At 45.0% G+C, this 23,278-nt stretch overlaps 2 protein-coding genes across 2 annotated transcripts in view; one reads left to right on the forward strand and one right to left on the reverse strand.

Annotated features, from left to right (window-relative positions):
• Window positions 1-2,489, forward strand: part of LOC146191864 (DNA damage-regulated autophagy modulator protein 1-like) — a 38,535-nt gene extending 36,046 nt beyond the window's left edge. Inside the window, exon 7 of the mRNA XM_084602309.1 lies at window positions 23-2,489. Within this exon, the coding sequence (XP_084458435.1) occupies window positions 23-232 (210 nt within the window). The 3' untranslated portion in view covers window positions 233-2,489. The remainder of the gene's footprint in view (window positions 1-22) is intronic.
• Window positions 2,490-2,535: 46 nt separating this feature from the next.
• rtv (QVR superfamily protein rtv) lies at window positions 2,536-18,398 on the reverse strand. The gene is made up of 3 exons (XM_084602310.1): window positions 18,099-18,398; window positions 10,370-10,531; window positions 2,536-3,524 (listed from the first exon to the last, which is right to left on the reverse strand). Exons 1-3 carry the CDS (start codon window positions 18,193-18,195, stop codon window positions 3,301-3,303), a joined length of 483 nt encoding a protein of 160 aa, XP_084458436.1. The 5' UTR covers window positions 18,196-18,398; the 3' UTR covers window positions 2,536-3,300.
• Between the last annotated feature and the right edge of the window lie 4,880 nt (window positions 18,399-23,278).

A 23,278-nucleotide genomic window follows, 5' to 3' on the forward strand; every position in this document is an offset into this window, starting at 1 on the left:
TCGAGTGTTCGCTTTCGAGCAGGGTTTTGCACTGCTTGTGAGTGCGGCTGCGTTCGAGTGGCTGCTCGGCCTGTGCCTGGTTCTCTTCTTCTTCACCTTCGTCCGGGAGTTCCACAAGGTGACGCTCGAGGTAAAAGCCGACGTTCTGGTGGACCACCTGGACGACGAGCCGATATTCCGAAAGTCGCCGTACATGTCTGAGACCACGTATCTCCGAGCCCACGAGACGTGACGCTAACCAACGATTGCGGACAAGGTGGCTCGCAGAGGACAATGACCGCCTTTTGTACACTGGAGAAATGCTTTGAGATAGAGGGGGATGGGCAACAATGTATTCGCCTTGTTCTCAAAAAGAATGTTTGTGCCCTTGCATGTGTAAATGACCATTGGGGCCTTTGTAAAGCAACATGCGATGTACGAGGAATTCTAGTAGTAATAACATCACCTCACTCAAACTTGATTCACGAGTGATTTGAAGCACCAGTATATACATTTTCTTCGAGCTCATGTATTTTGATGCAGGTGGCTGCTGTCACTAGTGGCTGGTGTAAGGGGCATGAAATGCAGGGAGTATCCTGAGTCTTGGCTGCGGTACTTAGGAATGTTTCCAGAACATTTTATTTGGCCTACAATTAATTATGCTATTTGTCTTTTTCTGGGCAGTAGATTTTCTTGTGACGGTCTTGCCATCACTGCATTGTATAGTGGCAGGAATTCATTGATCCCTATCCAGTTCATAAGATAACCACACCTGAAAAGAGCCATGGATGAAAATGGCAATCGAATGTAATATTTTTGGCTTCATACAAATGTGGATGAAGGTAACTTGCGTGCTCTTGTTCATCATATAATTTATATTGCTGGCGGCTTTCCAGATATCTTTTGTAAATTTGCAGACGATGATGTTTAGCGATTTCAAAATCCGCTAGTAAAGAGTGCAACCTTTGCAGCAATAGCTCCCAGCAAAGGAAGAATTGCACTCGGTGATGATCAAGTTGCTACTGCAGGCATAAAAAATGCGATTCCAATTATACATAGTCACAGTTTGCATTTCAAGACTTCTTATTATACACATTCTAGTTGCACTTGTCAATTTTGTTTGGATTAAAGAAGGCTAAAAATAATTGGAAAAAATGGCGGCCAAAAATGAGTCAAGTATCGAAGATATGCCTATTACCAAATGGTAAGGAATGACATTGCTCTTTTCATTCTTTTGCACATCCATCTGTCATTAAATATAAATTAAATTGCAAATAAAGCATTGCTTGCCTCGAATCTGTTTACAGCATACCAATACGTGGCCTGGAAGGCTTCGAAGATTTTACCATTCACTGCTTTCTAGCTTAACTGGCATGTGGCTCCGAAAGTCTGCAAAAAACATAATTCGCTGCTTTCCTGTGAGAACTGACAAATGATGAGATGGAAGTAAGATAATTTGTACCCTGTTATGATTTGAAGACACCTGCGGTATCTAGATGCAGATGATGACATGAGGTGTGCGTCTCTACTCATTAAATGAAGCAACGCTGCCCCAGTTTGATCAGAAAATGCACCTAAACAATATAGGCATTCCTCTTAGATGCTTGTGCTATGAACGTGACTAACAGAGTGCCATTTTTTCCTGGAACATATTTCACTTGGTTCAACAAGAGGTTGTGAAAGCATGTCTGATGGTCTCTTGACAAAGAGCTGTGTACAAGACATAAGAAAATGAGGTTTATAGAGAAGAATTCAATCAGTTCAAAATATTTTTAGAAAATAGAAGTCGTAGAAAGGATGCATTAATTGATTGCAAAATGTGGGTCTCCTGATCATCTTTTATGTTTTGGCACTTCTTGAACGACAAGTCATGGTTTTGTAACGCATTGCTACTTTCTGATTCACAGTGGAGTGCCATGCATACAGTCACCATTTGAATTTGAGAATTAATTTTTTTCAGAGTTGAAAAGGGCTTTTTTTGCCTTTTATGATGAACTTGCTGCTGTCCCTTTCACTTAATCATTGACGTTCACATTTCAGTTTGTATGTGAAACAAGCATTGCTAATAAGCACAATGTGTGCATTACAGTAGGGAGTAAATAACAAACATGACTATGACGAGCCATAAGTGCACATCCCTTAGAATAGAGAAGTCTAAATATTTTGATCTGATAACATCCACTGTGACTATTTGATAATTCAAAGCTATGATTTAATCATCGTGTACTGTAACTTAATGTTTCAGAGCAATATTCAACAAACATGACATAAATTCTGCAAATTAGGTCTTATTACCTCTGTTGCCACTGTTTCAATTAAGAATTGCAACAGCGGTACTCAGTGACATTTGCTTGTCATTCGTATATAAAGCTGTACGTTGGTGTTTGAATCTCTAAACAGCAGGCACCTTCTTTGTTAACTCTGGTTACATGTCCGACTTTTTGGCAGTTGCAATATATGTCAAGCTTGAAAGATTTATAAAAGGAAATAAATTTTCTTGTGAAACTAAACAGGTTCTGTGGATGTTTTGCTCCTGACCCTGAAGTTAATGCACCATTTTTGGAAAACAGATCTTTATTCTTTCACAGAACACAACATAGAAGTTTGAAAATAATGTAAAACAAGTAAATTAATAGCAATGTAATCTAAACAGAAGGATTGCATGGCAGTGGTAGCATGCTGTCCAGCAGGTTTGCTGATAGGGTGGACTTTTTTGTGTTCTAGTAGATGGCAGTAATGCTGGGGATGTAACTGGCAATTAAATTACTTAAAATGCAACTGTTAACGAGGTAGTCTCTTTTTGGTCAGTTCCTTATATAATGAGCTATGCTGTTTGACTGTTACGTGTGAAATTGGGCTTTGGGAATTAAAAGCCATATTTCTCGGCTGAGTCACATTCTGTGCTACGTTTTTACAAAAGACAACACGGTCGCTCTGTTTTTGGCCAAGTGCTATAAAACTGATAGGACCTACTATGAAGCTGTGTTTGCTTCCACTGGCTTGTGGGAAAGGAACTGCGTAAAAATAGGCAGTTTCCTTTTATCACATGGCCGTTCGGTCCCCATAGTAATTGTATCTTGTCCCATACCTGCGCCAGTCCAATAACTGTAAATACTGGGTATGATAAATATTTTAATGAAAGTGAGGCTGATGCTGCACTTAAATGTTTCTGTGCACTTGTTTGAAACGGTGTTCTGAAATAAGCGCAGCTCTTGCCCACGTTTTCATAGTTCGTAAATTTTTAGTCTAATTCAATTGCATTCGTGCGACCTCTTTGTGAAGACCACATCCTTTTCTTAGAAGTGCTAGCGGTTGCATCCATCATAGATTCACCTGCCACATATAGCGGATAAGCGAAGTGGCAACGAGAGTTATCGCTACAGCCGCAGAGCCCGTGACCGTCGTCCTGTGGGCTCCGTTACAGACGTCTCCCCTGCAGAAGCACATGTAGACGCGTCTGTTCTCGAAAAGGGTCTCAGCGCAGCGCTCTTCCAGGTCATCGGGCGGACGCTGCAGGCACATACGCTCTGTGGCCAGGTCAAAGTCTGCGAAGAAAAAAAAATGCCATCACCTTCTGATAGGTTTTGCAAGAACGCTTTCGTGACTTACAGCTTGTGCATGGTATGATGATTTCATGTACTTCGACGCAATACGGGCTAATCGAGTGGCACCTCTCTCACAACAGCGCACTGTGCTGAGTTGTTGCTCAGTAATGACATGTTTACGTTATGATATGTAATACTTAGATTAGTATTCGTTCAAATTTTCTTCTGTACCACTGGAATGCTGTCAGTAAGAAAATATTGTGCCGCACATGTACGCTTTTGAATTCATAATTGGCACGCTATGGTTTGGAATTGCCGGCTCAGTCACCTCACCCTTCAGCACCTTGCCCAGCTCTGTATACTTGTGGCGCCAAGTTCAAGATGAGTACATTAGATGAGATGAGTACATCAGCTGCATCAGCTGCCAGCCGAGAAAGCCGAGACAGCCCACAAAACCGCAAGGCACGGCAGTTTTCAAATCGAATGCCACTGGATTCCTTGAACGTGGCAGCAGAATGCTCTTGACGAAATACATTTATTTGTTCCCATTACGTATTGCAAAAAAACAAAACAAAAAATCTCAGAGCAGAAGTTGCGAAACGCTAACTGGAACTTATAGCAGCGATAATTAAGATTGACGAAAAAAAGTCACTTTTGTATCCAGATTAAGCAAAAAAAAGAAAAAAAAAAAGCCGGGATTAAATTAGCTCTCCTTAAACTCATTAAAGGGACACTGCTGCGGTTTTCAAATGTACCAGTATTATAGGCTATTGAAGTAGATTATTTGTTGATCATGCCTGTGAAGTTATTTTTTCGATTATGCATAAAACGCCTGCGCAATCGTCGACTGAAAGCGTGCAATTCAAATTTCCCGCGCCCCGCGCGACTGCTACAAAGGAGGAAAGCGGAGGGAGTAACCTCGCTTCTCCGTCTGTCGTGACGCCACCGTGAGAAACCGGAGGCATTCAGAGCCAACGGAGGGGGTTTTCGGCGTGCGCTGTTCCTCGTTTTGCGTGCCTTGCGCACATACAAAACACGTCAACTTAGTATTGTGCACCTGATACAACGCAGCTCTGAATGTGTTCGGATGCACGAACAGCTGTGGACGCGACGATGTAATCTTCCATTGTATTAAAAGCTCGGGGCGCAATGCGGCGTTGCTGAGAAGAGAGATAAATTCAAGCCGACCAAAGGAAACATTCTACTCGAAGCATTTTCGTAACTTTGACTACATTCAGTTTGTTCCTAATGCGATTTCTATAGGGCTTTGACAAAAACGCATGGCTGAACCATGAAGCGGTTCCTTCTGTTTCTTTGCACAAAACAGTCGGGACAGTCATCTGCGATCCGTTCATGGACTGCCATTTCATGTTGGGATGGTCAGGCAGCATCGGCGCGTGGTTGTATTCGCATGTCTCGTTTTTTTTTTTTTTATGTTTTTAACAAAAACTTCGTGCGACGGCTTCTGTGCTAAACATGAACAACCCATCAGTAGCACGCGCTGATGCTTTTTGCGAACTAGTAGATCATTAAGAAGAGCCCGCTGCTGTGTTGAAGCTAGGTTGTGAAGACTGCGAGATCTTTTCCAGCACGGCACGTGCCTGATGAGTTCTTGGAACCCTCACGGTAGCATTGTACCGCTCAGCTGGGTATAGGCGCATTCAGGTAAGGAGCGCAAAGAGCGAGGTTTCCTTCGGTGCGTCCAAGCAATCAATCAACGAAATTGTTCATACATGGCCTCGCGATTTTGCACCCGTTGCTGCCTCGTCATTTTCTATAGTCCTGTCTTGTTTGGAGATGCATATTAAGTTGGAAATGAGAACGACGAAGCTCTAGTAAGAAAACACATTTCGGAACACGGTTTTCTCATGAAGGTATGGGTGCGGAGGAGCTGCAGCTTGGCTTTCAACATACGTCAGCCGTCAATTCACTAAATGTGTATTGTGACAGTACGATAAAAAGGAAAGGCTTTCAACGTCTGCTAAATGTCGTATGACTTAAGCAGCATTCTGCGCGCATTTGCCTTGGTCTCCAGCACAATGGCCCCATCAATGCCTCGTATGCATTTCAGAGCTCCGCAATCGCGCTTCGCTGATTGTTCATTTGGATGGTGGCAGCTGTGTACTGCTTCACCCTTTCTATAAAATTCTTCGTTTCCCCAAGGTACCAGGACTGGTATTCAAAGCAGGATTTGGTACACCAATCTTTGGGTTCATTTTTCACAACAATGACCTTTCGGGCGGGGCGAGAGTCCTGAGACGGAGGTAGTCAGCTAGGACATTGTTCGCTGCCCTTCCTTCCTAGGAATATGCGGGACGAGGTTTCGCCGAGGGCCATGTAGTTTCTGCTAATAATGACACACACTACTTTTCAAAATGCCTCACTGTAACCAAAGCAGGTTTTCATGCCAAATCTACTCTCCCCTCAACGGAAGTGCTGCATCGTTTGAGGGCGTATCTGGTACGGATACATGCGGTAAAAATCCCGCTGGTAATTCGTGTGGAAATGGCATGCCATAATCACATTCACTAAGCCGCAGAGAGCTGCGATCAACACAGCGCAGTGAAGGAGCCGCATCGGCAGCTTCCCCAGTCCTCAGAATGTCATCACGCGACGTCTTGGCCAATGACGGGCGGCGGCGCGACCCGCGGTGAGCCCCGTCGTGCGGGCTGTGTATTTCTGCTAAAAAAAAAAAAGGCTATTTCAGCTTTCTTTTGCCTAGTTTTAATCTGATATTCGCGTTTGCAGCATGAAAAACTATGGCTTTCTGCTGAAAGCCCAACCTTTGCAAAAAGTGCTGCAGTGTCCTTTAAAGATGTGCCAAATCACTGTTTGGCATGGCTTAGTATGGTTTTACTTGGTGGTTTAGCATTGAGAGACCGGCCCAGAATTATGGCAGGAGAAGGCGGAGGAAGCAGCTTTAATGAAACGCAGTATTAAGCGTCGAGAATGTTCTGGGCCAGGGTCACCAAGACCAACTGGTCTTTCAGCTGGTCAGAAAATGGCAGTGCTAAATGTCATTAAATGATCTATTTATTTTATTTATTTATACACACTGCAGTCCCTTTATAGGGCTATTTCAGGAGTGGGTTAGACAAATCTGTTGTAAACTTCATACAAAAACAAGTAAACATTAAAAATTTTAAATCCACTAGAAATAAGGCAGAGGGCAGAAATGTAACGCAGAATAACAGCAACACCGGGATGGAGTACTAAAACGAGAATGCAGAAATACACTGTAACAACAACAGAATACATAAAATTAGGTGGAATTAACTTTTAACAGGAAGTCTCTTAATGGCAGTGATCTAATTGTTCCAGGGACTGAGTTACAGAATTCAATAGTGCATGAAAAAAAAAAAAAAAAAGGTTCTATTTAAAATACAAGGAGAAACTATTAAAACTCCATATATCATCGGTTCGAATCCCTATCTCAAGCTATCCTCCAACTTGATTAGCATATGAAGGCTGAATGAGAATCGAAATGGCATGACATCACTCAGAATGTGCAGAATGTTTGCTTCACAACCAAATCACGTGATTTTTAGTATCACTTCCTGCTCACCCCACTCATGAGGCAAGTAAGGTTTTTGCTTTAAAATTGAGCAGGTACACTTAGGATCATTTATGTTTATGAAAGCTGGCTCACGCGATGGGCTCCCGCGACACCCCTCCCCCCGCTTCGTCTCGTGGGGCACGCCGCCACGCAAACTGTAACGCCATGCCCTCTGCACAGTACAGTCCGCTATTAAAGAGAATATGAGACTGCGTGGATGCTGTGCTTTCAAATCATTCCCGAGAAAGCCGGCGACAAACTATCGCACAAGTTGCATGTGTAGTAAGCACGGCCGGCTGCTCTTTCTGAGCATGCACATGGTGCCACCCATTCTCACCAGCTGTCGGTGGCTGCGCTTTGCAAAGTGCTCAGGCTACGCGCATGTTCCCTTTAACATTGGTCTGTATTGCACTATTTCTACTTCTTTAACGGAGCCCGCCGCTCTAGGCGACGTGCAGTTGTGAGGGGATCAAGGCATGCAATAGTAGGTATACACACGCCATCTCTACCTTTATTGGAAACTAGCCTCCCATTTGACCATCAGATGCATGCTAAATGAAATGGGAAGCGACTTGGTGCATGACACCAATGAAATTGCTGCACAAAAAATGGTTGCGTCCCAGTTTCGATACGAAAGGTGGAAAAGTGTGGTCATATGGAGGCCCGTTAGCGATGCCGCGCGACAAAATGGCGCGCCAAAGGCGACGATTGGGGCAGGGATCCTGCTACAAGCGTATCTTCTGCGTAGTTGCTGTTGGGCACATACTAAGAGGAGCGAGTAAGGTACCTGAACCCGCTGCCGAGCGTAGGAAGGGAAGATATTTTTGTCTTGCCACGCGCCGAGATTAATTATCAAGTGTGGCTTGCAAGGTGGCATACCGCCTACAGCGCGAAGATGCCATACCTCCTCGAGTTGAAGAACAAGGTCAGGAAAGAACTGTACCTCGAACGAAAAAAACACCACCTCGGCATAAAGACGTTCCTGGAAGACTCGGGCCGCCCAATGACCCTTTTCGAAGTAAGCTCCGGATAATACAAGTGAGGTTCTAGAAGCTCTGCTCGCGTCAGGCTTTGACCCACCAGGGTTGTGCGGACGCGGTGCGCAGGCACTGTGACCCCGGCCCGGCGGGGATAAGCCAGATTGCATGAGCCCTTTGACTGGGAAAAGCCTGCTTCCAGAAACAACGCCCCCCTCCTCCTTCGCCGCGCGGGAGGCCTTGCCTGGGGTTGCCGTAGGATAATGATAGTTGTTGGTTGAAGTCTATATTTGCTGGTTGAGTTGTTGGTTGTTGGATAGTTGTTCGTTGAGGTGTCACAGAGGGATTGCACCCAGTGCATCCTTCCTTCCATCTGACACGGCAGGGAGCAAGAGCTCACGCGAACGCAAGTAGCTAAAAGTACCAGCGCCATTTAATATAGGGCAATATCTTTAGCCAAATAGAATGGAATAAGGAGCACCAAAGTTTGGTCGTTTTGTTCGCTCTTCAAAACTTTAGGGGCACTTCAAAGAAATGATAAATAAATGTTCAATGCGCATGCGCAACGATTATCCAGAAGAGGTAATTTAGCAAAACGTGAGCTTGAAAGTTGAATGTCAAAGATGTGGTTCGCTAGACTCTGAGGTCGAGTTTAAGTCGTAGAATTGACATAATGAAGTCCAGCTTCATTTTGCCATGCATGTCTGTTTTTGTCAAGCTCATACAAGAACTGGCAATGACAAAACTTCCAGTGCGCGTTGCGCCAAGTGAGGAAAATGCCATTGACCAAGAATGTTCTATACGATGCCGCTTTGAGCCAAAAACTTAAACATGTTTGATCATGTGCACTGCTGTCGGGGGACTATTTAAGTTGCCTTCGTACACATCGCTCTTCATAAACATAAATGAACAAAAGGTAGTCGGGAGAACTTCATATACCCGCGATGGGGGAAAGAGACGGCAGCGCCATGTTATGAAACCTTTTCATCAGGGTTCAAGCAAAGAAGTGGGCACATTTTTCTGCGGTTCGCCAAAAAGTTTGGAGAGGCGGTATACGCTTATAATTAGCCACCGCTTGGCGTCGTCACTGGGCTCAGCATGCTTGAGATTCACGGAGGAAATACTTCAGGTGTACTGTGTTCCCCAAATGATGCCCCGTGTCAACGTCGAGTATGGAGCCTACAAGCGATTCTTTAAATTGCGCGGTGAACAAATATAGGCTCCCTAGATGAAAGCAAGATTTTGCCGGTACGCATAACTCCCGCTGCCAACAGCAAAGCTTTAAAATAATGGGCTGTCTTTATTTCCTTGCAATTTTATCATTTATAAAGCAAAAGTGGCTAGTAAATGTGCCAGAAGGAACGTTCGAAGTGGCCAGGGAGCTAAACTGAAATTATTCGCGTTACGCGAAATCTGGTAACCTATAAAATATGAATCTACTTGAAGTAAAGGTTTGTATGCTTTTTCTTTACACATTAGGTCATACGAGGAAATAGGGAATTTGAAAATAATGAATAAGTTTCAATATTATGATGGTTCAATTACAGTGCATCTACCAAAAAATGACACAGTTCTAGAATTCTTGTCTAACTCGTTTCAGACTCAAATGCCTTAGTTAACTGCATAGGCTGCTCATTTCAATTACGTTTCTACCCATCCATTTTCAATTTGCATGTTATAGGCACGAGTTATGACTGCATTATACGCATATTTTTGGTCACTGCATTGTTTTGCAAAACATTTTTTTTTTCAATTTTTTAATCGCCTAACCCAGTTCAAGAACACTTGAAGCCATTTTATAAGGCTGATATGAAGGAAATGTTTAAGATTAATATCTTTAAAAGATTTGAAAGGTGGCGACAAACATTAGTTCGTGAACTTCTTTTTGTTATTACTAGGCACTTACAGATGACACGCTATACTGGATTCAAGGGGATTGACCACCACGCCATGGGAGTCACTCGACATCATTGGCTGTAGGACTGTGAAGGGAATCTGCCACCCTTTTCTTTCGTTGCATCTGACTATAGTTAGCGAGTAGCTGCTTAATAATATTTCCCTAGTTGTTTTTCTGGCTAACCGTTCCTAAGTTAACATGGGACCCCTCATTTTTTGATGGCCCTATATTGCGTCGGAATGATGCGCATATACTTTTATCTACATGAACCATCGCCCCGTGGAAGTTCGCCTACGACTACCTGATCCGTATTTAACGACGTGGGAGAGACCTTCGTAGTACAGAAGACGTAGTTAGGACAATAGTTATGATGATTTGTTGATACATAGCATGCCGTAATAAAAGCGTTGCTCACCGTCGTCCCTTCCTTCGAGCAGCTTGCCACACCACTTGGATGCGCACGGCGAGGCCTCGACCCCGCGCACGCCTTCCACTGTGGTCTCGTTGTAGGGAAACGGGTCCCGGCAGTCTCCCAGCTGGCCCCTCGAGCGGCACACGAAGCAGTGAGACGTCCGACCTGCAAGTGGCACACATTTCTCATCTCTTGTTCGGGCTGTCCACAGGTTGTTTCTAAATCATTTAGGCGATAGCCTGTAACCGGGGCGTCAAGGCACGTCTATGTTTATTTTATGCCCCCTCCACTAACACATTTTACTCCTTCTTTCAGGGCCAGCTCAAAAAGCGCACACAGCATTCTACGCTCGAGCAGTGCAAGCGCACGCCGGTGGACACGGAGGCTGCGTCTTCCTCAAGCTGTCGCCTACTGCGAGTAGCGAACACTTACCCGTCTAATGATGCCATTCTTATTGAGCTGTCTTCGTAACTGCAATACTTAAAAAGCGAAAGCTCTACTAGCCTCGTCAAGCTAAGGTCATCGACGTGGCAAATTCAACCTTCAATAGCAGGAGTGCAGGTGTGTCAGCCACGTGACACAGCACGTGACTAGGCACGGAGCCGGCGGCGCTCGCTCGCTTCGCATCTACGCGGAACCACGTGTTTCGCCGTTCGCCTATCGAAAAGCGCGAGGCGTATATTTGACGTCACAGACAGCCAGAGGAGAGCCACGCTCCGGAACCAGTGCTTCAACAGTATACCGTAGACGCCGGGCTGAATCTGATGATCATTATGCATACACACTGCCGCTTCTCAGTTTCTCGCTATGGATGAAGTGAATCGGCCGGACCGTCTACGCCATCGGGACGGTCCCGTAGACGGCACTCCGCCGAAACGGGAATAAACGATGGAAAACATGTGGTTGTCTATGTGAGTCTAAGCTGGCTCAGCAGCACAGCATAACCAAGCAAAACAAAGCTTTCGCTTCCATAAGCGGGCTAGCCGAGCTAAGCTGCAGCCGTTTGTCTATTTTTTCCATTGTCTTCACTGTGTTTGTCCCGTGTTATTCGCGTCTTTAAATATTAAGAATGGAATGTAACCAACTCGCCCAGGAACAATTCTATTAAACCCGGATTGCAATTATTCTGCCTTCTTGCCATTTACGATTGCGTTCCGGTCTTTGAAGATAACATAAGAATAAAGGTTGGTAAAATCTATCATCCGTGTTTAATTTGGGGCTTTGTGTTTGTATTCGGCTTTGGTCACCCTAAAGCTTGAATCACGCTATGTATTAGAGCCTCAAACATATATTAGAGGTCGTTCCGTGACGGCAGTTTACCGCTACACTTAATTGATGCCTATATACCCAAGCAAGCCCTCAGTATTTCATTTTGTTTAATATAGATGCAGGCGAACATGGGGCTTTTAGAAATTATTTTCTCGTTTGTTTGGCGCAAAAACCTGTTTCATTGGCCGATAAGGGGCTCGCAGTTAGGACAAAAAAAAAAAAAAAAAAAACTCACATTTAGCGCCGTAATGGCCCCATTTTTCATTTAGAGCCCTATGTCGTCAAACCACTTGGCTTAGAGCAGCAGCAACACCACCAAAACCACTGCTTTTCCATTCACCAAATTTTAATTCCATTTGAGCTTAGCCCTTTATTAGATCACTCTAAAACATCGCCTTAAGGCACAAAACACCTCTTCGCTAGAATGTTCTTTCGCGGTAAAAATGTCACTCTTTTAACCTTGGTACGCTGATAGCTGAGCTGACAAACAGCATGTTACACTTCAGTATGAAGCCATAGTACGGGACTCGCATAACAAGAACTACTCCCTTTAGCTCGAGTGTCCGCAAGGAAAGTCGGTGTGATTCAATTACAGCAAACATGGACAAGAATGAAAACTTTAGCGCTAAAATAGAACACAAAGGACAAAGAAGAACACATAAGACGTTTGTTCTTTGAGTTCTATTTTTGCGCTAAATTTTTTACTTAATGGATCACCAACTAGCCCGGCAACATGCTCTCCTCAACGGACAAGAATATTCACCGGGCCTGCTTACGAGAAAGCATAGCATATGCGCTCTGCAATCTAGCTCGCAGAAAGGACAACCACTGAAAATTTCTGAAACAGTGTCTTAAGGGGAAATAAAAAAATCTGACCTGCCAAAATTCGTAAAAGATCATTGTATACCAGGAGAAACAGGCATACATAGGAGCGTTCACTGGCGTCAGTTTTTATCTTGGCTAATACTGTCAAGAATTGTTTTTTCTTACAGCTGCGCCAGGATGAAATAATTTACCCTGACATCTATTTCAGTCATCTTATTTAGCAATGCCACTTGAATGTTACTTATTTCTTTTAATTGGCTTTGTATATGTATTTCATATGTTGAACCTCGTGGCAGCTAATGAGATGTTCTATGGGTCTGAGACAATTTTATTGTTTTACATCGACTTGCCATTTTTCTTGTTTTCTTTTCTTGTATATGCTTGCTAATTGTTGTGAAACGGTTTGCACTATTGGCCTCCTGCTGGGGTCCTGTCTGTTCTGAGGTGTGTTAAAATTTAGAAATGAAATAAACATCCTTCTTTTTAAATGGGTGATTCTTGTCTTATTTAAGGCCCTGCAGTATGCGTCGGGGCCTTACCGACCGAGGACTGAAGTCCTTCCTCAATAACTCTTGAAAACGTAACCGAGTTTACAAAAATGACAAGACTGTGCTTAAGCCTGTTTAAGATCGGAAATTGCGAGACATTTTTCAGGACTGTTTTCACTAACTGGCTCGTCATCTTCATCTATATCATCTATATCGTCGTCATCATCATCATCATTAGAGGTACCGTCATCATTATCAACTAAATGCACCGCCATTGTCATCGCCACTGCCATCATTATCACTATCACCACACGCAGCGTCATTATCATTGCTACTATCAGCATCACTAACGGCGTTGTCATTTTCATCGCTACAATCATACTCACCCTAGACAATGAGAATTACGATCGGTTTCTCAAGAGCCCGGTGCGTAAAGTGAGAGCTGGATGCTAATGAGGCTAAGTACGGCGGGTTGCGGGATGCGACCTGGTTAAGTCAGGCTTGAAGCCAGCCAGAGTTTGTATATTTCCATTCAACAAAGAAGAAAAAAGAAGCCCAGCGTGGAGTTGTGGTTAGCGCGCTCGACTGGGAATTGGAGCGATAGTGGTTCGATTCCCGGTGGAAACAGGGTTTGGTTCTCAGTAATTTCATGCGGCGGACACTCCCGGCGAACGCACACGAACGCCACCATGAGCCTAGAAAGGATAAGCACTCTAGTTCACTCCTCGACTTCCTTCTGTTTCCTCTTGTTAAAAAGCCTTTCTCTCGTATATGGGTATGACAGGCTGCACAGCAGCAAGATATGGTAAATTTACAGCCAAAGACCGCAAGGTGCCACTCTGCAACTGTTTCATTAGTTTATTACTACTGATATGTTCGTTTTTTTACGCTTGCTGTCTTCTTTTCAGCAGACGCCTTAGGTCCCAGCATAGGCAGCCATTCTAATAGTTTTGCCTGTTCGGTAGTTACAGCTCTCATTGTGGCGCAGAAGCAGCGCGCTCCCGACCATGGAGACAGCTGAGTTTGAGGACACGGGAGAAAGCGAGAGCGCCTGGTAGGAAACCGGTACACCTTCAACTCGGCTCGGCGCCAGAAGTTGCAGTGGCCTTGAATGGGATAACTGTAAACTGATCTTATAGCGCTCGAAGAAGCGGCGAGAAAGGATCAGAGGCCGCTTGCGGCATTTTTAACTCTAGGAATAGAGGCGGGCGTTCAAGTCGTCAATATTCCTCGTATGCATGCGGGCTGCAAACATTCTCTGAGTTTGCATCGCGCGCACTATTCCGGGGCAAGCTGCATTTTAGCCCAGTAAAAAAGACCGGTTGCAAATGGCCGAAAAATAGGTTTGACCAAATAGACTCCACCTGACTCCTATTGGCTCAAATTCTGTTTGGCCACGTACAATTGTTGCTTTTTCTTCGCTTCAGGAACAATTTTATTTGGTTGCATTTGAGATATCCGCCTGCCTTCAAATTACGTTGAAAACTGGAGAAAAAGTTTGATAAAAGTGTTCCAAGACTAAAATATAGTTTACAGCATTTAAACCATTAGTTCAAACAGCAACACTGACAGTTTAGTATGAAATTTAACAAAAAAACTGCATATTAAGGCGACTTTTGTGAGTATTCGCACGTCAGAACGCCTTCCCAGCAGTCGGGCACTGAATGTAACCTCAAATAATCGCATGCTGTTGGAAAGTAAAGGAAAGTGAGGAAACGACCGATATTTGCAAGACCTTACTCAAACGGATGCACTCTCTGATGAATAAACGCACAAAAAGAAGACTCACGAAATGTGAATATTTGAACGTAAAGCGCTGTCCTTTAAGACACGATATCATTTCCTGGAGTACCTCCTTTCATTGCGGCCCAACCTCTTCAGCTTTGCCACTTTCACGAGTCGTGCGTGGGCAAAAAAAAAAAAAAAAAAGAATTGTTAAGCACCGCATTTTCTCGGGGAAGGCCAGGTGCGCGCAAAAAATTTGTAGCACGTGTCTTTGTTGGTAACGGCGGGTGACTCACGGGGAGGGAAAGAATGCCGCCTCGCATTCCAGAGGAAGCTCGTTGCTTGCGCGCTAGCGGAAGAAGCAGTCGCTTGCTCTGCCAGCCGAGTGGCCCGACTGCTTTTGAGTTGTCAATCATCGGCGAGTCAGCAACTGATGTACGTTCGCGAGCTTCGTTTATTTCCCTCCTCTTCAGCAATCAGGGCCTACCTCGAGTTGGCATCCTGATCGCTGGTAGGCGTGTCGTCACAAAACTTCTCGCGGGAAACGGTTTTGTTGGAGGCCGAAGCGCTGAAGAGTGCCCTTGGCAATGAAACGGAGGAGACAAAGGGATGCGTCAAGCTTTACACTGATCTGGTGAGGAAGCGAGAAAACAGATAAGATCTGGCTAGGATCGAGGAGGCTGGCAGTTTTGCCAGGTTCGAGCTCTGGCTTGAAGTTTCAGATTCTAAGTGGTAGCGATTGCCAGACCGATTTACATATACTTAGCATCGATAGCGTATATAGAGTCAAGATAGTTGCGTCCTCGGGAAAATATCACGACCAAGACAAAACACATCTCCCCAGACCAAACACAATATATTAAGTAACCTGCCGAGAGAAAGAAAAGTTCACTTGTCGAAATGTTGGCACGCCGACTGCGACTCCCCTCGAACTTTGTTCATTTTCCTCTGAGTTAACGATCCCATCTTCTTCACTCTTCTGTATCTTGCATGCAAGGATACAGCTGTTACAAAGGCCTTTCATGAACAGACAGGAACAAATGGTGCTGCAGGATGGGATGTCTAGCGATGAATCAGGCTTTCCCATCCAGAGAGCATTACCTAAATTACACACTTCGTAACGTCACTGCAACCAACCTCTCTAATCAACGAGGTGCGTCTTATTGAAAAGCGTAACCAAGAAGTCGAGTGCAGAGGGTTGCGCACTGCAGTAAGAAAAGAAATCAAAACATTTAAGCTTCTGATTTGTTACAAAACACAACCAGGGTTAAGTTTAGAGTGCTGCACAGTAAGAAAGAAAGCCAGATATGTTTCTCATTTCTTGTGAATGCGTCTCATGCTCGGGTTGATGGCGCAAGGGTTCTCACTAGAGTGCCTGTCTGAGCTACGTTGCTCGTACAGACAACACAAACCTATGTACTCGCTTCATATGCTACATGCACATCTTTCTCACTGTAGATAGCTGTTGTCAACTAAAGTTTAATCACAGGAAACACGCTTATATAAGATTGCTTATTGCTTATAACATATATATTTGCTTATAACATTAAAATTGCTTATAACATATAACATTATTTGAACATTGCTTAACCATAGCTGCTTGTTAAGCAATGTTAAGATGCACTAAGCACCGTATGTGTAGAACTCATCCCCTATGAATTCATTCTTTTTTATATTATTGGCTTACCCTTAAACCCCGCTAGAAAGCAATTGTTACTACTCTTCCCTCATGTACACGTGTACGCGATTTCAAATTGATTTCCGAAGTCGCCTTGGGCATTATGCTGAGCAAGAAGCGTTGACATGCTTGCGACCAGGCGTGACACTTATCTATTTCCCGCAATAAAAACATTGTGAGAACGTCACAAAGAGAAGAATAGAACAGTCTGGTTACATAGGAATTAAACGCTGTCCCCGTGACATGCCACGCAGACTGTAAGGTTGTACGAAAGAGGTGGTACGACCTCTGTTGCTGTAACTTGGCACGTCTGCGGACGTGCGTATACAAGACATCAAATGACTTCAAGTGCCATTTTAATACTGGAAAGCAATCGCTTAAATAAACCGCAAATCCTGCGTCATGTAAACACAATGGAATAATATATGGCTGAGGTAAATGAAACGAAACCCTGTAATTTGCTCCCACATGTCTGGACGCTTATCTGCGCGTTGGCTTATGTAACCGGCCAGCTGTACTATATTTTAGGCGACATATCTTATGCTATCAGCATTTATGTCTACCTATACTACACGTGATGATTCGTTAGATTTAGCTTTAACTTAAGAGTGTACGATGATTGTATTCGTCTCGTAAGCATTGAAAGCCAGAGTCGTGTACCCTTTCTTTTCAGGATTTTCTTCCGTTTAGCAAATATAGGGCACCCTGCTACATCGTACGTGCTATATGCTATCCAGAATTAAACAAATATGATGTGTTTCAGCCATTTTGGTATTCATTTATTCTTCTGGGGCACATGTCAGCGCGTGAATTCAGCTAAATCAACCTGGTAGTAAAAATAGTCAAAACTTCATGTAAAGCCGATTTTTAAAGAATCGCAAGGGCGCAACGCACACACCCGACGACGTAAAGACATTTCATTAATCTCCGCACAGCATATATGGTTGCAACTGCAACAACTTAATTGTGAATAAATGCGATGTTAAGCAGTGATTGTGTTTATGGAGTTGGTTTAGTTGGTAAAAAATCATCATGAACTATTAAGAATATGCACTGACGGGATAATGTACGATGACTCCTCACAGCTTTTGAGTTCGCTTCGGGCCCGTAACACGAAGATCAAAGAAATGCTGTTACGCGTGCAACAAATGTCTCTTCGATGCACGACGAAGTGAAACATGCCGTTGCTGCTGCAGGCAGATATCATACTACTACAATGGTCGCAATTCCGCATGTTTGTCTGTGAGGTGAAACCTGCCGCTATAGTTCTTAACGGTTGATATTTTCTGTGATCACACACACACGCGCGCACTCATGCACACTGCCAACGTCAAATGCAACTGGACAGGGCAACTGAAACTTCAGCAGCAGAATAAAAAATTTTTAGTTAAGGAAACTCAACACTGGCGCTCTTAATTGTTTTCACTTCCATGGCGCAAGTACAGAAGCACGGAATCGCTAAGTATGTTTTCTGGTATTTGTCTTTCAGCAGCGCATATTGTTATGTTTTCGCGTTGGTTTTTTCTTCTTTTTTTGTTCATTTTTTACTTCACGATGATAGTGCATGTAGGTTCAATCGACTGACAGCGGTAGAACTGTATGAATGCTCTAGTTTCGTTGAGAGTTAAGCCGAAGAGCGAAACCTCGTTCTACCAGCTGGACCGCAGTCGCCGCCCTCAAAGCCTTACTTAAAGCACACTCCATACAACGAAACCCGCCATAATCTAGGAACGTATCGTGTACTTACGGCTTTCTACCAGCGAAGGAAGCGTGAGTACGGCCAGCGCCGCCAGTGACAGCGGAGCGAGGCCTAGCCACTTCTTCGAGCAGCCGCCGGAGAACATGGCGTGTTCGACGACCTCCGCTTTCAGCGGCTGCACTGAACAGTCCGTTGACACCACCACCTCGTCACACCTGCAGCTTTCTGTGCAGCGTACGAGAGAACTCCTTTCCTCCACGGCTCACGTGAGCATTGTAGCCGCGGTCTCACGAGTACTCTCACATCTCACTGGACAGTCGGTGTGGTCTCGCGGCGCTGATTCTTCGACTTCGGACGAAGGCGGCAGCGGGGATTTTTTCTTCGGAAGCGGCGGACGTGCAGTCGCCAGGCCCAAGGCGTTCCTCCACGTCGGCGTGGAAGGGGCACAGCGGCGCGGGGGAGCCCAAGACCGGTTCCTTCGAGAGGAGGAAGAATCTAGCGGGCGTCGCACAGTGCCGCTGCGGTTGACCTCTTTAGCTCGCGCCTGGCTGCTTCAACCCCGTGGGCGATACGGAAAGAGAAACCGACCGTCACTGCTGCCGCATTGCGTGCGGTCGTCCCGCGGGTAATTGAATAAATCGGTAAATTGCTCGGCAATGGACATCTTTTAGCTACCATGATATCAAGAGGCAGCACGGTGCCATGATACACATGCTTATGAACATGCAACGCCAAATACTCGAGCAGAAAATTTGTACCGGCCAAATACAACGTCTGGTCTCGACGAGCAACGTATCGACAACATATCGAATGTATCGGGCTCCTGAACTATCGGTGGTCGCTTGCAGCTTTTAGGGATCACTTTCACTTCACGCAGCTGTGGTAGAACAAAGCTTGGGCGCTGCTAGTGGGGAAGCTAGACAAGAATAATTATTAACTACCTGAAATTCAATCCTCAATACAGGCAAGTACGTAAGTTACAACGGTATCTTCTCCGGCCTTTGTCAACTCTACAGGGTCAGCTCGCTGGTCATGGCCCGTCAGATGGCAGTCTCATTGGCTAACCTGTAGGTACTGCTGAGGTGCTCCGGAAAAATTAATTTGAAGTGTTCGTTGTCTCGAACATGCTCGGCTCTTGCCCCGATTATAAGCAAAGCATTCTTGCACCACATTACCTTCTCGCTATGTGCGAATTTCTTCTGCAGTTTTTGCCACTGCAGTTTTCTTTTTCCGTCTTCAAAGTTGCAGCATGAACTTTGGCGCTCCGAGAAAGTTTGATTTCTTTTGCAAAGTTTTCATCTGTGAGAAACTTCGCTTGCACGCCTAAGGGCAGCTGTTCATGTCGTGCATGCGCAACATGACTTCCAGAAAATGTTCGCACAGCAATTCCAGAATTTTTGCTTTACTAGGAGCATTTTGCAGAAGAGAAATGAGTTTTGCTTGCTGTCTAACAAGATGAATAGTTTCTAGCAAAATTAGTTTTTGCTGTTGCCTGACACAGTTCTCATTTCCTCATTGAGTGCAAGTCACAGGTGCATGAATGACGTCACCTGGCGACCCGAAAGGAGTGGGATTATTGCACGATGGAATAAGTAGAGTGGGAGCCGTGGAACCCCTCATCTTCGTCGTGCGTCGTCTAGTGGTCGGGTTGCAAAATAATTTCAGCGTCGATGGCAATATGTCGAGTTTAGTAGACAAAGATGATGATGTCCCAACCATTTTGACTTGTGCATTCAAGACAGCCGACGAGAGTGGTGTCATTCATGCAGGCCGTTTTCGCGCGTTTGGCAGTTCCGCTGGTATGAAGAAAAGCGAGCCTGTGAGCAACACAAACAAGAAGAGAGCTGGGGGGAAATGAATAAGTTGTTTTTCTTTTGGAATGCGGGACGAATCGAAAGCCAGGGGATAATAAAAGCCGGGAGCCCCCCCCCCCCCCCCCCCCCCCCCCCCCCCCCCCCCCCCCCCCCCCTCGTCCTTACCAATCCCGTCCCGCCCCCTTAAATGCACAAAGGTGGCGCGTCACACCGGAGCAAAGTGCAGGTGGGTTGGGCAGGGGCAAAAAGGCTCGCAAATAAGTGCCTGACGCGAATTTAATGACATCAGGTTCAGAAAATGGCGTGGCGGGTTTGGTTGTGCCACACCGAGCGTCCTACGATCGTCTGTTTAAAATAAAGAAAAACATTGGGGCTCAAAAAAGGGTATGCCGTGTTGCCTTCCGGTATTACGCGCTTCTGGTATTACGCAGAAATTGTTATCCAGTGAGGGGGAAAACTTTCCGATTATTTTTTGGTGCATGTCGCACCAAAAAATAATCGCATGTCGCACGCAAAAAACAGTTCCACTGTTTTCTAAACAGTATCCAAATTCTTCCAGGTTCTTTTAAATTCACGACGTGACTGAAACTGTTTTGTATTAATTACGCTTTTCAGCAGATTCTTGTCAAATAGACTGTTTAGGAGCACTGATTAATAAATTTTCGATAATTTAAAGCACTCATGCTTGCAGATTAAGTAAAAGCACACGCTCAGTGAAGACATATCAGATGCTTTTGCTCTCTCTTGATATGCTTTTTTGAGAGGATATTCTATCATGTTTAATATGAATGTTATAGCGTTCCGCTAATGTGCACGAAGTGCCTGGAACGAATATGCTTTTTTTTTATGGTGTTTTCATATATCTCTTTGTTACCCTGTTTATTTTCCTACTTTTATTATGCAGGTTGTTTTCTCCGTCATTTCGCACTGGTAACTTGCAAAGATAGAGTATTCTTATGGGAGTCGCCTGACCAGGTTTCAACATTCCAAGCAGCCCCGCCCAGTGCGTATACGTTTCACTGTTTTCTCGTATTTGCAAGTGCTTTAGGTATGAATGCCATGATACGCGGTGAAAATCAGCACCAAATCCCGTTTACGTTCTTCGCACAGCTAGCCTCTTTCACAAAGCTTCGCCATGACTCTGCAGTCATACCTTTTAAATGATCCATTACTGTGATTCACGGATGAACGGCAAAAGTCGAGATGTCCGCCACTCGCTCACTGATTGATTGTCGCTGTTACTCTTTGTGGTAAAACTTAAAAAAGCACGCATTTTAGTTTTCTTGTCAGTTCCAACTTCACCACTTCGTACTGAAGGTACTGTGCCGTTCGTTTCACTCAACTCGTTAATTTCTTCCTATCTTAACACCTACAAAGGCGCGCCTTCTAGGTGGAAAATTGTCACGTACGTGTTTCGATGCACGCCCTCGACATCCAATACAGACAACGGTGTTTCATGGCTGCCGCGACGAACAGCAGTCATGATTTTTAATAACATAGCGTGAGCGTGGACCAAACTGCTGACAGCGCCTTATAAAGGCGATAAGCGGGCAACAAGGCGATAGTTCGTGCACGCGCACGAAGAGAGAGCGTCGTCTGCTTTATAAGCTCTTCCTGTCACGAGGACACACACCCTGAAAGCCGACAGATCCATCGAAGGGCACAACTACATTACAGGCAGGCTGTGATAAAGAGACGTGGCTGAAGCAGACATGCGTGCCATGGAATGCTTCTCCCAGCTAAAACTCAGTCCTTATACCAAAGTTTAAAGTTTAGTGTACTTGTTTCAGTCCATCAGGAGTCGGATGTTTGGGTCATCTGTGACGGCAACGGAGCAAAACAAGCCGCTACCACAGCGATGGCGCCGTTGGCGCCACCTCGTTGTGTTGCGGGCTCGAATATGAATATCTCTTTCTCTCTCTCTCTCTCTCTCGCACACACACACACGCGCGCACACACACACACACACACACGCACACACACGCACACACACACACACACACACACACACACACACACACACACACACACACACACACACACACACACACACACACACACACACACACACACACACACACACACACACACACACACACACACACACACACACACACACACACACACACACACACACACACACACACACACACACACACACACACACACACACACACACACACACACACACACACACACACACACACACACACACACACACACACACACACACACACACACACACACACACACACACACACACACACACACACACACACACACACACACACACACACACACACACACACACACACACACACACACACACACACACGCACACACACACACACGCACGCACGCACGCACGCACGCGCACACACACACACACACACAACGCACGCACGCACACAACACACACACGCACACACACGCACACACAAAAGCAAAAGCGCTTCAAAGGCAGTGTAGTTTCGGGCAAACTATAGTTCCGCTTGTTATGATTAATAAATAAGCCGGCATAGCTCTTCAAAGCTTCCGTGAAAATCTGCCCGCCTGCGTTGCTTCGCCGAATCTGCATGGCGTTGTTCCTGAAAAATCCAGTCGGAAACCTGACGGAAGCAGAGTGCATGCGTATAAACAAGATGTGACAGGCGTGATTTTCCTCTTTTTTTTTTTCTATTACGGGAGGCCGCGGTAGCGAAACGGAGTTATGATAAGAAAAAAATAGTTATTTAGTTAGTTTGTAAGACGGCGTTATATGGCGCATAAGCAACTATGCTATGAAGCGCCAAACACACATAAAGTGGAAGAAATGAAATACAGCACCACATGGAAAGCACTGCCTGGTATGATAACATTCTGGTTTGAGCACTCTGTTATGTGGGAACACGATAAAAGAGGGACCAAGCAAAGCACGTGTGATCTATGGCCGACGTTCTTTTCCTGTTTTATGTATATTTTTTTGCGGACATATATTGCGAACATATATAATTTTCGCGGCAGGGTATGTGTCCGCATCACCGGAACAGCTTAGCAGGCGACGCTCTACCGTCATGCGCATGCGCGACTTCTCACCGTGTTGCACGCTTATCGCCGCGTTATAAGCCGCTTAGCAGCAGTTGGGCCAACGCTCGCACTATATTATTAATTATATCATGACGGCTGTGTCATGACTCATTAGCCACTGTCTCGAGACGACAGGCTCCAACAGACAAGCACACACTAGCGTCGCTGTTTTAATTGCGTCAACAAAGGATCCCGCGAGGAGTACGAAAAAGTCTATGGTAATACATATTAACAAAAATGTGACTGAATAAAAAATGGCAGTATGTTAGGGGGCACGATCGCCCACGACAGCCGTCAGTGTTTTGTACAGTGTGCCAGTGCGTGCGTTGTGAACAGTTGCCTGGACGC

Source organism: Amblyomma maculatum, chromosome 4 (assembly GCF_055883805.1).
Source record: "Amblyomma maculatum isolate TAMU_Amacu chromosome 4, ASM5588380v1, whole genome shotgun sequence".
NCBI lineage: Eukaryota > Metazoa > Arthropoda > Arachnida > Ixodida > Ixodidae > Amblyomma > Amblyomma maculatum.

Coding starts and splice junctions, on each gene's coding strand:
- rtv (XM_084602310.1), bottom strand. CDS start 18,195: ATGTTCTCCGGCGGCTGCTCGAAGAAGTGGCTAGGCCTCGCTCCGCTG. Junction 10,532..18,098: donor TCCTTCGCTGGTAGAAAGCC/GTAAGTACACGA, acceptor TGCCACTTGCAG/GTCGGACGTCTCACTGCTTC. Junction 3,525..10,369: donor GCTCGAAGGAAGGGACGACG/GTGAGCAACGCT, acceptor TTTTCTTCGCAG/ACTTTGACCTGGCCACAGAG.